Source organism: Leptonychotes weddellii, chromosome 3, assembly GCF_054177405.1.
Source record: "Leptonychotes weddellii isolate Sample4059 chromosome 3, ASM5417740v2, whole genome shotgun sequence".
NCBI classification, from domain to species: domain Eukaryota; kingdom Metazoa; phylum Chordata; class Mammalia; order Carnivora; family Phocidae; genus Leptonychotes; species Leptonychotes weddellii.
This window is the reverse complement of record NC_138371.1, coordinates 71,910,958-71,926,309: the sequence shown is the minus strand read 5'-3', so window position 1 is coordinate 71,926,309 and position 15,352 is coordinate 71,910,958. Positions and strand designations below refer to the sequence as shown.

The following is a 15,352-nucleotide window of genomic DNA, read 5'->3' as shown; positions in this document are numbered from 1 at the left end:
AACTAATGATGTAATGTATGGGGATTAACATAAGAATAAAAAAAAAAAAAAAAGAAATAAACACATCTACTTCAACAGTGGTTATCCCTCAGCTAAGCTGAGGACCCTTATATGCTGTTAAGGGGATATGACCTGGGTCAGAGAAGGCCCCACTGGGAGAACTGGTGTTTGAATGGAGGAAGACAATAAAAGAAGGTTCCAAGGAGAAAAAAAAAAAAACAAAAAACAACAAAACAACAAAACAAAACAAAACCACATACACACACACACACACACAAACACAAACAAACAAAAAAAAGAATTGATTCCGCGCTACCATTTTCCAGGAAAACATGGCATTGATAGTATCTTCCCACAAGGTAATTTAGTCAGATTGCCATAGCTCAATGTTCTACAAAGTAAGCACCTTAATCCCCAGAAGTACTGAATAGGATGGGATAAGAGGGTGGGGCACATCATAATAAAATAAGAGAACTGGATCGACCTTAAAATATAATTTAGTTCAAAACACAAATAGTCACTACTATACAAAATATATTGTTCAATGTTTCATCTCAAAAGTAATCAATGTGATGTAAATTTAAATAATAATGAGATGCCAATTTTGGTCTACTCAATTAGCAAAGATTCAAAAAATTATGCTTCCCAGTATTTGTTGGACTAGAGGAAAAATGGAACTCATATGGAAGATGGTGTGCATATTAGTGCAAACCTTTTCAGAGAAGCTGGCAGTATGGATTAGAAGTTCTTAAAACATTCCTACCTATCACAGTTTACATGGAAGACACAGGTAAGTATAAGGATACCACACTGTATAGTAGAGATGTGTCCGTGTGCGCTATGGCAACACAAAAGCAGAAATAATTCAAGTGATTAATTGTTCAAGAGAAGCAAAGATCACTTCACAAAAGAGATGGCACTTGGATAAGATTTGGAAGTAACAACACTTCACATGGCAGCGTGAACAATTCCAGTAATAGTCACACCTCTTCTGAATCACTACACAAAAACAGAGACATGTTAAAGCAAAGCATTTTCATTAACAGTGAAACCTCTGATATAGCTGGAGAGGTGAGAAATAGTGTCTGGAAGACAAAGTCTCATCACTTGCAATGGACAACAAGAGGAGAAAATCATCTGGTTTTTAGTTAGGTAGGTGAACATTGCTTTGAAAATCATAATGTAGAGAAAAGTTAAGCAATTGCCCACCTATAGCACTCCCTCCCCATAGCCATCAAAAAAACCCCAGTCTGGCAAACAAACAAACAAAAACGAATGAGAAGAAGAAGAAAAAGCAACAAGGCTGACACAGAGACAAATATTTAGGAATATAAAGTAGAATTTATTTCAAGCAAAAGGACAGCCAAGTTAGCAAGGAGTGGGAGAATGGGTATGAGGTGGTCAGTGGCAAGTAGCCTAGGATGCCAAACTACCACTTATAATTATATTAAGTATTAAAGAATAAAATAATCCTATTTCCTTTATAATAACTATATTAACTATTTTGAGAAAAATTAATTTTAATAAAGGAGTAATATTTGCCACTTTTACAAATGAACTTCTGTAACCATTCATCTGCAAGCACACCAGAAGAGTGACAGAAATGAGAATTTGGGATTAAAAACAAAAACAAAAACAAAACAGCAAGATGTGAATGCAGCAGGTAGCAGTTGGCAGTAAGTGGTATTAGGAATAAGGAAATTATTCCTTATACCTAAAAGTATTAGGTATAAGGAAAAGGAACAGCAGATGTCTGCTGGCATTCTGAGCCTCCTTTCTTCCTCTCCCTGGTTACTGTGATTTTCCCTTTCCTTCAAAAGCCTCTTCTTCCATCCCTCCATCTCTTCTCTTTTAGGGAATCTCTGACAGAGAGGGGACCGGCTAGTGGTCGGAGTAGCGTGCCCTACAGGACACTCCCTCCCCTCACATCCTGCCATGCACATTTCTCTGTCTTGCTAGGAAGGACAAAAACCCAGGAAGGGAAAGAAAGAGAGGAAAATCCACATGGAGAGTTGCTAAATGCATTACTGTCTCTTGGAATGGCTTCTTTCTCTTTATTTCCCAAGCTGTGTGTGTGTGTGTGTGTGTGTGTGTATGAGAGAGACAGCCAGGGAGAGACAGAGACAGAGAGAGAAAGAGAAGAGAACAAGGAGAAGAGAAGAAGGGAAGGCTGAGGAAGAAGAAAAGGAAGGAAGCAGAGAGAGTGGGACAGTGGGACAGTGGGAGAGAGGGAGGGAGAAAGAATTTGCAGTTGTTCAGTTGCCAGTTGGTCTGCAATCCTGCTGCCATCTCCACCCTGCTCTTTGGGTGAGGAGAGAGATGTAAGGATAATGAAAACTTAAATGGAAGACCTTTCAAAATACAAATTCAGGGGCACCTGGGTGGTTCAGTCCGTTGGGCATCTGCCTTGATTTCAGCTTAGGTCATGGTCTCTGGGGTTGTAAGATCAAAGCCAATGGTGCTCTGCGCTCGGCGGGGAGTCTACTTCCCCTCTCCCTGTGCCCACCCTCCTTTCTGGCTCTCTCTCTCTCTCTCAAATAAATAAATAAAATATTTTTGTTTAGATTTTATTTATTTGAGAGAGAGACAGAGTGAGAGCGAGAGAGAGAGAGAGAGAAAGAGAGCATGAGCAGGGAGAGAGGGGCATAGGGAGAGGGAGAAGCAGGCTTCCCGCTGAGCAGGGAGCCCGATGCGGGGCTCTATCCAGGACCCCGGGGTCATGACCTGAGCCGAAGGCAGATGTTTAACTGACTGAGCCACCTAGACACCCTAAATAAATAAAACCTTTAAAAAAATAGTAATAAAATAAAATATAGATTCATGTTTTACTCTACTTTGTAAGTAAAATATTCAGGGACTAGTTGTGCTGGACCATAACTAATTTTCCAAATTAAGAATGCTATCTGGATTATGATACTCCGATGTAACACTCAATGAGAACTTCTTTGGAAAATGTGCTATAAAGCAGTAAGGGAATTAGCATCATTGTGTGTGGGTTGCATACCTGATACTGGAAGCCATTCTCATATGTTAGTGCACTTAAACCTCACAAGAATCCTGCAAAGATGGGCATCTGGGTGGCTCAGATGGTTAAGCATCTGCCTTCAGCTCAGGTCATGATCCCAGGGTCCTGGGATCGAGTCCTACATCGGGCTCCCTGCTCAGCGGGGAGCCTGCTTCTCCCTCTCCACCCCGCCCCTGCTTGTGCTCTCTCTGTCAAATAAATAAATAAATAAAATATTTAAAAAAAAAAAAGAATCCTGCAAAGAGCATATTTACCCACATTTTACAGACAAGTAAATTGAAGTTCAGTGAGATAAAGCAACATGCTTATCTGACTTCAGATCTATTTTCTTCCCAGTATCATACCATCTCATTCTTACAAATTATCATTATTATTATGATTGGTATGCTTCTCAGGTTGAAAGTGCTATTTTTCTTTCTTTCTGTCTTTCTTTTTTAAGATTTTATTTATTTATTTGACAGAGACACAGTGAGAGAGGGAACACAAGCAGGGGGCGTGGGAGAGGGAGAAGCAGGCCTCTGGCCGAACAGGGAGCCTGATGTGGGGCTCGATCCCAGGATCCTGGGATCACGACCTGAGCAGAAGGCAGACACTTAACGACTGAGCCATCCAGGCGCCCCGAAGGTGCTATTTTTCAAGCCACACCTATGAATTCAATGGAATAACTGTTCTGTTTGTGCAGAACTTTTCCAGAACAGGGTTGTTTTCAAAGAATATGTGTACTCATTTGCTCATCAAACCTTAACGTGTCAATGATATGTCCTGAATTCATTTTTGATTCATAAAATGTTGTTATCATAAGAATGAACTTTTGTAAAAGAAAGTCTGAGGGGGCGCCTGGCTGGCTCGGTCGGAAGAGCATGTGACTCTTGGTCTTGGGGTTGTGACTTCGAGCCCCATGTTGGGTATAAGGATTACTAAAAAAATAAATGAACTTTAAAAATAATAATAAAGGGGCGCCTGGGTGGCTCAGTCGGTTAAGCGTCTGCCTTCGGCTCAGGTCATGATCCCAGCGTCCTGGGATCGAGCCCCGCATCAGGCTCCCTGCTCTGCAGAAAGCCTGCTTCTTCCTCTCCCACTCCCCCTCCTTGTGTTCCCTCTCTCGCTGTGTCTCTCTCTGTCAAATAAATAAATAAAATCTTTAAAAAAAATAAAATAAAAATTAAAAAATAAATTAAAAAAATAATAAAGAGGGATGTCTGGGTGGCTCAGTTGGTTAAACGCCTCCTTTGGCTCAGGTCATGATCCCAGGACCCCGGAATTGAGTTCCACACTGGGCTCCTTGCTCAGGGGGGAGCCTGCTTCTCCCTCTGCCTGCAGCTCTCCCTGCTTGTGCGCTCTCTCTCTCTGACAAATAAATAAATAAAGTCTTATTTTTTAAAAAAAGAAAGAAAGTCTAAGAGAAATTAATTCTACCTGGGCAGGATAAAGGAAAGTTTCATGACGAGAGAGGGAGTAAAATTTTGAATAATAAATAGGTTTTTTTCTGGTGGAGGGAAGGGAAACATAGACATATGTGGTATGTTTAGAAAAGGCAAATATCAATATCAAATGAAAAACAGCAAAGGTTATATGAAAAGCAATGTGCAGGTCTCTAGCACTGAAGCTCTGAGTGGGTCCAAGGGCACAGCAAAAATGAAACATGTATCACTGTGATATTTGAAATCCCTTTTATGATTATAAGATGAATACATGAGTGCTGACATTTCTGACCTTTATTTCCTCCTCCCAAAGCATAAAGGCCCACAAACTGGGATATCCTGATCTGAGGAATTCCACATTCTTACAGGTAGCCCAGATTACTAAACCTTGGACATGTTTCCATAATTATGAGGAGCACTGGAAAGAAGCATGCCTGCAATGTTGTGTCCTTGACCTTGTGCAAAGGTAACCTCAGCCAAGTCTTAGTCACCATTCTTGTCAATGGTTAAAACTTGACCAGCTCTAGTGGTTCAGCCTAGCATAAACAAGGAAGTTCCAGAACTAGAAATACACATGATTAATAAACACACAAGAATATATTCAACCTCATTGTTTTAGGATCTAGCTAAGGAAGTGTGCCTCAACATTCCTTGTACTTCATATTTCTGTCCTTTTGCATTGGGCTCTGAGATAATTTCTCTTTTCAACCTTCCAGCCCTTAGTCAGTCTTCACTTGTGTCCATTCTGCTATTCAGCTCATCTACTGAGTTTTTATTTCAATGATCATTTGTATCATTATCATCATCATTCACTGGTTCTCTTCTATAATATTCTGTTCTTGTTTGATGATTATAATCCATTCTTATCTCTATAAATTTGGTTTTCTCAGATGTTAGTTTTGTTAGTTGAGTTCGGTGCTTCTATTTCCTGGTTGTGATTTTTACCTTAATGGTTGGTAATCTTTGGTTTTTAGCTCATCTGTGTCTCTGAGATCCCATTTTTGCCTGTCTGAGACTTCTGCTTCTGTTCAACAAGTCTGCACCAGTTATTGCTGGGAAGGGGTAGAACCTGATGCATACTGAGGTATCACAGTAGCTTATCTTCTGTAAATACCAGTTCCTTTCCCTTCTGAGGGTAAAAAGCCACCCAGGGGATTGCCCTTCCCCTGGCCAAGTGCTCACCCTCAGTGCTCTAGCTAGGTGGGAACAGTTCTGCTGTCTTCTCCTTGCCAGGCAGGGCTGACTTGGGTGAGCATTCTGGATGCTTCCCCAATCACACTGATGATTTCTGGAGGGACCCTTTCTATTTGTTATAGCCATTGCTATGCATTCCGAGCAATCCTGGAACTAATCCCACCTTTAATAGAAATACTTTCCTACATATGCATTTTTCTCTACTCAGCTAACCACATCTGTTTCTCTTTGGAATTTTTCAAAATTTCTGCTTAATGATGGCATTTTTCGTGGTTTTAGTCCTTCTATGAATATATTCTTTCTGAATCTTTTCTTTTGTTGCAGCTGTGGAATTTCTACACAGAAGAAATTTAAGGGCTATAATCTGTTTCTACGGGGGAGACTTTTAAATCTAATGTATGCGTTGGATACCGATGTGCTATTGAAGCATGGGTAAACAATTATTTTAAAACTATTTATATGTTTGTGTCCTCGTGTGTATTTATTTTAATTTGTTTATTCTCCCAATAACACCTGATGGCAAGATATACCTAATATGTGGTAATACACACACATACACACACTTTGTCATTGAATTAAAAAGTCTCTTCCTTTAAAACAGACTGTAGTTCTTAAATCTCTCAAATAAATGCACTTAACTGGTCTAAGGAGTCACAGAAGTTTACAAACAAGGGGAATCCTGAAGAGTCTTGGGGGTTGAGGTAATTAAGAAAAGAAATGGTGTAGATAGTTTCTGGGCCCTTAAGAATTGTCCTCTAGCTTCCAGAATAACATTCCAAACCTCTTCTTGACCACTTCCCCATCCTAGTAGGCTTCCTTCACCAGCTGTACTAAAGAACTTGCTGTTCTCCAAAGGAATCAGCTGTTTCAGTTTCTGAACTTCCACGTGTATGCTTCTCTTTGCTTGGAACATTTCGACCCTAACAACATTCTCTCATCCAAATACTGTTTAAAGATAATTCTTTTTTTAAAGAATCAGACTGGTAGTGCGTTTATTGTGATTAGCTACCATGTCTCATCCTATTATATGCAATATTATCTTCCTTTTCAAGCATGAAATATGTGCCAGCCTCTCCTTGGTCCCTAAGGCCATCAATATCTCGGAGTGTTGGCTATGCAGTGACAGGGTATTAGATAGGTATAAAGGCTTTCAGAAAAAACAAAAAACAAAACAAAACAAAAAACCATTTCCCCTCCCCAGAAGATAATACATTGACTTTATTAATGATGTGTGAGCAAGAATCAACAAACTTGGGTCTTAGTCCAGATTCTGATAAATATGACTTTGACAAGTCAAAACAGTTTAATGTCCGTAGGCCTACATTTCTACATTGAGAATGTACTCTCTACATAAGGGTGCTAGAAAGAGGCTCCCTGAGCTCTCTGCCAGGTTTCAAATTAGGTAACAGATCCAATAAATTTGTTTTTTTTAATTTCTAGGTTAATCTTAATTACTCAATAACTACACTGTCATGTAAATATTCGAATAGTACTGATAAAAAAAAATGTCCCTCATGAATCTTGGAATTCTTCCTTCTCATCCTTTACACTGTTTCCCAATATTCCTCAGGATATGGCCAAACCACTAGTTATTTAATCATTCCTTTCTCTATTGACATCATGGTTGCTTCCAATTTTCTTCTTATACACAATGCTAGAGTGAGCATCCTGGTAAGATGCTGTACATTTTCTAAGATCTCTCTGCTTTACTTACAGCAAAAGGTCTGTGCTCTGGACTTTGTCCCCACCATTAATTGGTTAAGAAGCATTAAAACAAAGGTCTCCAGTGTATGCAGATAAAGTCCCCTTGTGGGGTGCCTGGGTGGCTCAGTCGGTTAAGCAGCTGCTTTCGGCTCATGTCATGATCCCAGGGTCCTGGGATTGAGCCCCGCATCAAGAGCTTGCTTCTCCCTCTCCCTCTGCCTGCCGCTCTGCCTACTTGTGCTCTCTATCTCTCTGTCAAATAAATAAATAAAATCTTAAAAAAAAAAAAGTCCCCTTGTGAAGCGACCTAGAGAATAGTGACAAAGTGTTTTCACTTGAATGTGATAAGAAATCTAACAACTGCAACCTAAAACTAAACGAACATCATTGTGGGCAGTGGTCCCTCAGAAAAGGATGCCAGGACACGTAGGGGGCTGACTTCCTTGAGGTTTGGGCCAAGGTGAAGCACTGAAGGGGGCTTAGAGAGGGGAGTAAATCCTTTCAAGAACCCCAGAACCTCATAGCAAGGGGAGCCACTTGGTTTGTTGAGTCACTGGAGCCGTAAAGACAGGGGACAACAGACAATCTTTTATTTTGCTCTGTGTATAGTATGGATCTTGTGAAAGAAACACATGCAGTCACTGGCCAGAACAAAAAGAAACCTGGAAGCTTCTCTCTCCTGCTAGTATGGAAGCTGCTAAGGGAGGTCAGTGACCACCCTGACCTGAAGAGTCGACACTAGTGAGAGAGAAGCCCTGGACCAGTGGAGGATGGCACCACAGAGGAAAATAGCAAAGGGAAAAAGAAGAAGACCAGTCCTATTGAAAGTGTCAAGTAGGCCAAGGAAGACTGATGAACTGACTTCAAATGCAGCAGGAAATCTATGTACTGAACACTACTAAATGCCAGCATAAGGTAGGGGCTACTATGGTCCACATCTCCTGTGGTCCTCATGCGTACGCTTAAGGGGGTGGTATTACCATTTCTCATGGGACGTGTGAAAATATAATGACTCAAAGAGGTCTTTCCTTCCTTCTTTCCTTCCACAAGTATTTGTTCAGAGTCTATGACATATCAGGTATGATTCCTGGCACTGTGGATATGGAGGTAAACAGGAGGTAAGGTCCCTGCTTTTGTGGGCCTATATTCAAAACAAATGAGTGAAATTATAAATTAATACATAAACAAGAAGGAATGTTAGATTGCAATAAATTTAATGCAGAGACTCAAAATAGGATAGCATGGAGGGCACTTTTTTGGGTCATGGAAATGCTCTATATCTTGATTGTGGTACTTAGACAGTTGTATGCATTTGTCAGAATTCATAGAATGGTATACCTTATAATGGGTGACTCGCCATATGTAAATTATATCTCAATAAACTTTACCTTTAAAAAATAGGATCGTACACCAAAAAAGTGATAGGTTACTTTAGATTGAACAACAAAGGCCTCACTAAGAGGGTAGTAATTTGAATACAAGAAAAAAGATGAAGGGAAAGGTCATTCCAGAAAAAGGAAAGAGTAACTGCAAAATCCCTCCAGTGGGAATGAGCTTGGCATGTTCAAGTTCCAGCAGGGTGGGGGAGGTTGCAGATGTGGATGAGAACCAGGGTGGGGTTAGAAACCAACATCAGGAGACTGATGTTATTTTCAGTGCCACAGGAAATAGGTTTGTAAGCAGGGGAATTACAAGTTCTGATGTATGCTTTTTAAGAATCACTCAGGCTGCCATGCAGAGAATGACTTGTAAGGGAGCAAGAGTGGAAGGAGTTTTTGTAATAGTCCATGCAAGAGATTATGAGGTCATGGACGAGGGTGGAAGCATTACAGATAGAAATAGGCACATCTAATACAATATTATGATATTATATAAGTTAGGATAACAAGTAAATCCCAATCTCTGTGGCTTACCACAGTAGAATTTGGTTTGGTATTCCTGACTGGAGTATTTCTCTCTATCTGGTCACATAGAGAATGAGGCTCCTTCTACCTTTCGACTATACTGCCCTCTAGGGCCACAGAAGTTCTCATTTACTCATTAGATGCAAACGAGTGAGCATTTGCTGGAGATTTCTATGGGTCTGGTCTGAAACTGGAACACATCAAATTAACCCACACTCTGTTAACTAGAACTTAGCCACATACTGCATGCACCTAACTGCCAAGGGGGCAGAGAAATGTAGTCTATGATTGTGCCCAGGAAGAAAGGGAACCTGGTTTGGTAATCAACCAACAATCTCTGCCACATGGAAGTGGATTGGGTGAAATTGGTGAGAGAAAGAGAGGAATCAAGGAGGAAGCCTTGGACTTCTCTCACTAGTGGTGCTTGCTAACTGTGGTAAAAGAACATCTGGAACATATGCTGGATTCCTCTCCTTCCTTTAGCCCCACCTGTCGTACTAAAAGAAGGAATGACGAGTGGAAGAAGACACAGAGACTTTGCCCATAGCAACTGAGCAGAACATAAAGGCAGAGAAGGAGGAAATTATTTCCTCCTTCAAAAGTGAAGCTGTCCCTGATGATATAGAGCATCTTTTTGAAGAAGGATGCACTCACCTGACTAATTACACCTGGTACTTAATGAACAGAGCCACCAGTCTTGGTGACAGCGGGCAGCAGATACTCTTGCCAGTGTGATCAGTACTGAAGATGCTAAGACCACTAATCTTCCTGGGAGATCCTCCCTTCACTGTGTCAGAGGATGTGGAAAGACAACAGGGGTAGTATACCTTTAACTAAACTCCGTTCAAAAACTTCCAGGTGAAGAATCAAGCCCGTTTGATAACTTTCCAAATAGGAAATTGTGAACTCTTTGAGATCATGGTTTATTAATCTTTATATCCCCACCTAGTATACAACATAATACTTAACATAAATCAATCATGCCCTCGTAAATATCTGTAAAAAATTAAATATTTATGTGGAGGTTAAGGTCAAGATTGATTATCTATAGCAAGTGCCCTGGAAAGTTATCCAAAAGCAACCAGGTATGCCAGGTAACCTCAGCATAAATTTATGAAGTATGGTTTGGCTTTAACTTTGATCCCGTTATCACTAATCTCATTTTCCTTGGAAAGACGGTTAATCCTATGCCCCATTGACCTGGTAAGATACACAATACTCAGTTTTCTTAGGTACTTGTAAAATGTTAATATTCTGTTCTGGTCATGATTTTTTTTTTTTATTCTTTAACAGTCTCATTGCCATGTCAATCGAATTAATGCCTTTAGATATGTGTATTAGAATCATAACTTTTTTCATTCATTCCACAAATGATATATATATTAAATAAAAATATATAAAATACAAAACAAAAAGAAGAAATTAGAAAGTACCCATAACTCAATCATGCACAGATATTTGGTATTTGTATGTATATCCTTCTGGACTTTCGTATATATTTATAACATATCCCTCCTTTATCAAGATAGGATCACTCTGAACTTAATAATTTTTTTAAGATTTTATTTGTTTATTTGAGAGAGAGAGACAGAGCATGGGTGGTGGGGAGGAGCAGAGGGAGAGGGAGAGGGACAAGCAGACTCCCCACTGAGCACAGAGCCCGACTCGGGGCTCAATCTCAGGATCCTGAGATCATGACCTGAGCTGAAGTCAGATGCTTAACCAACTGAACCACCCAAGCATCTCTGAACTTAGTATTTCTGAACCTATTTAAAAATATATATCTAAAAAGCAAATTTTTAGGTAAGCATATTTAAAGTTGTTTTCAAATATGTGTGCTTGTTTCTTTGTTCCAGCTTTATAGATCATGGTCATTTTTCCTGAAAGCAGATGTAGTTAAGATTTATTCTGTGTCCCAGAATGAGTCAAAGTTCAACTGAAAGATTTCAGGTCAACAAAAGAAGGGCAGCATAGCAAGGATTCACAACACAGGTAAAATTCAAACTAGGTGATCTTTAAGTTTCCAACACTGAGTTCTGTAATTGTCTTACTAAGAGTCAGGGGAGACACTGAGATAGGGAGAAGGAGGCAGCATTTCCAAGACTTACCAGAGGTATAGGGAACGGTTTGATAGGAATAAATGCTTATGGGGCAGTACTGGTACATAACCTTGGAAGGAAGATCATAGGCAGATTTGGGGAACTGTGTTTTGTAAGGAGCTGGGATGGGGGAGAAGAAGGATATTAAGTATATTAACTATTACCTCCATCTCCTTTTCTCTTCTTCTCTTTCTCTTTCTCCTTCTTGTCTTAATCTTTGCATCTTAATGTCCTTAGACTCCCAACCTTCTGAAATCATCCTTTGCTTTAATATCCATATAAGCTCACTTCTTCCTATAAATCAAGAAAGATCAAGTTATGCTAACAGTAATGAACAGTCCCCAAATCTCAATGACTTAAAATAATAAAGGTTTATATTTTGTTCATGCTACATAACATCAGGGATCAATCAGGGATTCAGGTGATGGAGCAGCCACCATCTCAAATGTCTTCCTCCTTGCTGGAGGGAAAGAGTTCTGGAGCGTCAGCAATAAAATGTTTGGCTCTGAGATAGCATATATAATTTCTGGTCACATCTTATTGGCCCAGAAACAATCACATGATCCCCCCAAACCCCAGCAAGCCATAGACTACATGCTGCCAGAAGGTGGAAAGCCAGAAATACTTAGTGGGTATTACTAATCACTATCACACCATATACCTACGGGAAATCCAATGTCTGGTCTCTTTCAGTGTCATATTCACTTTCTAAAAGCTTTTTGATATAAAATAGTTAAATCTTTCACTTTTCCATATATTTCTCATTGTTCTCCATAGGCCCCATCCTGCTCACTGGCCCTGTAAAAGTTGCAGCCTTCCACTTGAAGATTCTTAAGAATTTATTGAATGAATGAGTGGAATTCTACATATTTTATTTCTTTTTTTAAAATTTTTTTTTTCTTTTTTTTTGCGAGAGAGAGAATGAGAGACAGAGAGCATGAGAGGGAGGAGGGTCAGAGGGAGAAGCAGACTCCCTGCCGAGCAGGGAGCCCGGGAGCCCGATGTGGGACTCGATCCCGGGACTCCAGGATCATGACCTGAGCCGAAGGCAGTCGCTTAACCAACTGAGCCACCCAGGCGCCCTTATTTCTTTTTTTTTAAAGGGTGAGAGAATATGTGTGAGCAGAGGAGGGAGGGAGAGGGAGAGGGAGAGGGGGAGAGAGAATCTTAAGCAGGCTCCATGCCCAGCACAGGCCCAACACAGGGCTTGATCTCATGACCCTGAGCCGAAATCAAGAGTCAGTCGCTTAACCAACTGAGACAGCCGGGCACCCCCATATTTTATTTCTTTAACCTTGTTCTATGCCATGCATCAGAATTTCTCTCCAATTCTTTTAAATCAGGCTAAGGGTAATGACCTTAATCTCCGTTATTGCCCTATTCCCACGCTAGACCATATGGAGATCTTAGAGTGAGTGAGGCATTCCTGTAATGTAATTTCATAGCCTTACTGGAAGTGTTCGTAAAGATGTCCTCCACTAACATATTTTGTAATTCACTGAGCTCCACCCTTTTCTCTTCCTCTTGCTTTTTCTCTTTCCAAGATTACAAAACATAATCAGTAAAATGATATATTTTTTTAAGATTTTATTTATTTATCTGAAAGCAAGAGGGAGAGCACAGAGGGAGAGTGAGAGGGAGAAGCAGACTCCAAGTGAGCAGAGAGCCCAACAAGGGGCTCTATCCCAGGACCCTGAGGTCAGGACATGAGCTGAAGACAGACGCTTAACCAACTGAGCCACCCAGGTGCCCCTAAAATGATATAATTTATGTTTTAGTTTTCATACTATGGCCAAAGAATGACATTTTCCTACAATGTCTTGCTAATCAAATCCAGTCTTTTTAAAGTATAATCACATCTGTATGTGATCTCTTAGAATATCTCTTTCCTCTTTTCCTTTTCTCCCCCAGTACACAACCACCTGACATTTCTCCATACCTTCCTCCTGTCAGCTGAGACTAAGCTTATCAAAAAAAATTTAATATGCCTCCTCTCATCCTCTGACAAATATTTGAAATTCTGCGTTATGGTCTTATTTTTTTTAAGTTTGTATAATAGTGACATCACTAAACCACTGTGCTGGCTTAGGAGATCTCAAACTTGTTCAGCTCAGTCTTAGCTCAAATCAGATCTGAAGTTCTCTCCATCATGTTTTTAGGTATCTAGTAGCTGCTTAGATGTATGGGTATTGGAACATTGTGGAAAAGCTACCAAAAGGGGAGTTGCCTTTGCAAAAAAAGAAGGGAAAGGAAAGGAAAGGAAAGGAAAGGAAAGGAAAGGAAAGAAAAGTGCTGCTGGGTTTTCAGCCAATAACTGACAGGTGCAAAAGGAGCCACTGTACACCCTGGGATGGGCAGATCAAGAGACTGGGGGCCGGCAGGTGTGGCATGGCATTCAACTAAGAAGGTAGAGCATGTGACTGGCAGTCTGCTGAGCCCTTGAAAGGAAGTGTATCTTCTGTCTGCTCCCCAGACACACCCTGGATAGTGTGCACTGAGAGTCGGGCAGGGGGTACCTACTTATCTTAGGCAACTTCCAAGGTAAGTTCATAGACCACACTCCCTTTGCTACTCTTCTCCCACTTGTCCTCCCCTTGATTCCCACCCATACCCACTGCATTTTTCCATATAAAAACCTCACCTTCCTCTTTTCTCCCACAATAGAAATGAACACCCCCTCAAAACCAGAGACCACATCTATTAGGCACTTTCTATTTGCTTGATGAAAGGGAGGACAGGGTTTCCAAATATTGTACAGACGTAAGGGGAAATATTTGTACTTTGGGGAGTTGGGAGAGAACAAAAGAAGTCCTCTACCTGGATTGGGCTAATCTATCAAAGCAATCATTAAGTGTTCACGTTAATTGGGGCGCCCTGGTGGCTCAGTCAGTTGGGTGTCTGCCTTCGGCTCGGGTCGTGATCCTGGGGTCCTGGGATCGAGACCCGCATTGGGCTCCCTGCTCAGCGGGAAGCCTGCTTCTCCCTCTCCCACTCCCCCTGCATGTGTTCCCTCTCTCACTGTCTCTCTCTCCGTCAAATAAATAAATAAAATCTTTAAAAAAATAATAATAATAAATAAATGTTTATGTTAAAACAAAACGAACATTCATACCTTCCTATACTTGGAGCTTCATTAAAATGCAAATAAACAAAGATGGGTATTTGTTGTTAGTTATTTGACCTAAGTAAAGATTAATTTCCAACCCTTTCCTCAGAGTAATTTTTGATAAATGAGAGCCAGGGGAAATTGGGTACTTCAAAGAAATGCAGAAGGCACAGTCAGAGAAACGTGACCAGGCAAAGAATGGGGAAGCCGCGATGGTTTTGCTGCAGCCTTGCTCAAGTTCAGTTATATTTACTTCCTAAACCACAAACTTAAAATACTCATATAATTCTACTTTCCAGAGCAATACCATGGCTTGCTCCTTCCAACTATCTATTCACCCTGTTTCTCTCTGACCACGCCTGTGTTCTTCACAGTCACACCCACGTGGTCTAGACTGTATCTCTTTTGCACCAAATTGATACTCTCTAACCCTATCCGTGAGTTGGGATATAATTCCCTTATTTCTCATTTGCTGGGGGGCCAAAATAGAGATTCTGAACCCTAATAATTTTATACATACTTCAGTGAGCATCCAGTGAATTTTGTACCCTCAGACTACATCCCCACAACTGCTCTTTCCAGGAGAGATGAGAGCAAGCCTTCAATGTTCAGCACAAAGATGCCTCGGGGGATTCTAGGCTAACTTCAGACCAGGCGAGTCCAGAAAGTTGGCATTTTCAAAGGATTCCAATATCACTGACGGGACTAAGAAAGCATGAGAAAAATGAATATGAGGGCAAATGGAAAGCAATTTGGCAGCAAGAGTAGAAAAACTAAACAGCAAAGAATGACGTAAAGAAAGAGAGGCAAACGTTGCCCCCAAATGACTGTCAATCAACAGGAGATGCCACTAGCATTGAGCAGTGGGGGCTATCACTAGACCCACAGACCCTACACAA

General features: G+C 40.7%; 1 protein-coding gene across 2 annotated transcripts in view; it reads right to left on the bottom strand.

The window, feature by feature from the left end:
- NMI (N-myc and STAT interactor) overlaps positions 1-15,352 on the bottom strand; it is an 80,476-nt gene that overhangs the window by 57,292 nt on the left and 7,832 nt on the right. Inside the window, exon 1 of one of the 2 annotated variants that reach the window (XM_081814456.1) lies at positions 11,512-11,643. The exons of the other annotated variant lie outside the window; for it this stretch is intronic. Within the exon in view, the coding sequence (XP_081670582.1) occupies positions 11,512-11,517 (6 nt within the window). The 5' untranslated portion in view covers positions 11,518-11,643. Of the gene's footprint in view, positions 1-11,511; positions 11,644-15,352 lie in introns of those variants that run through there. 2 annotated transcript variants of the gene reach the window in all.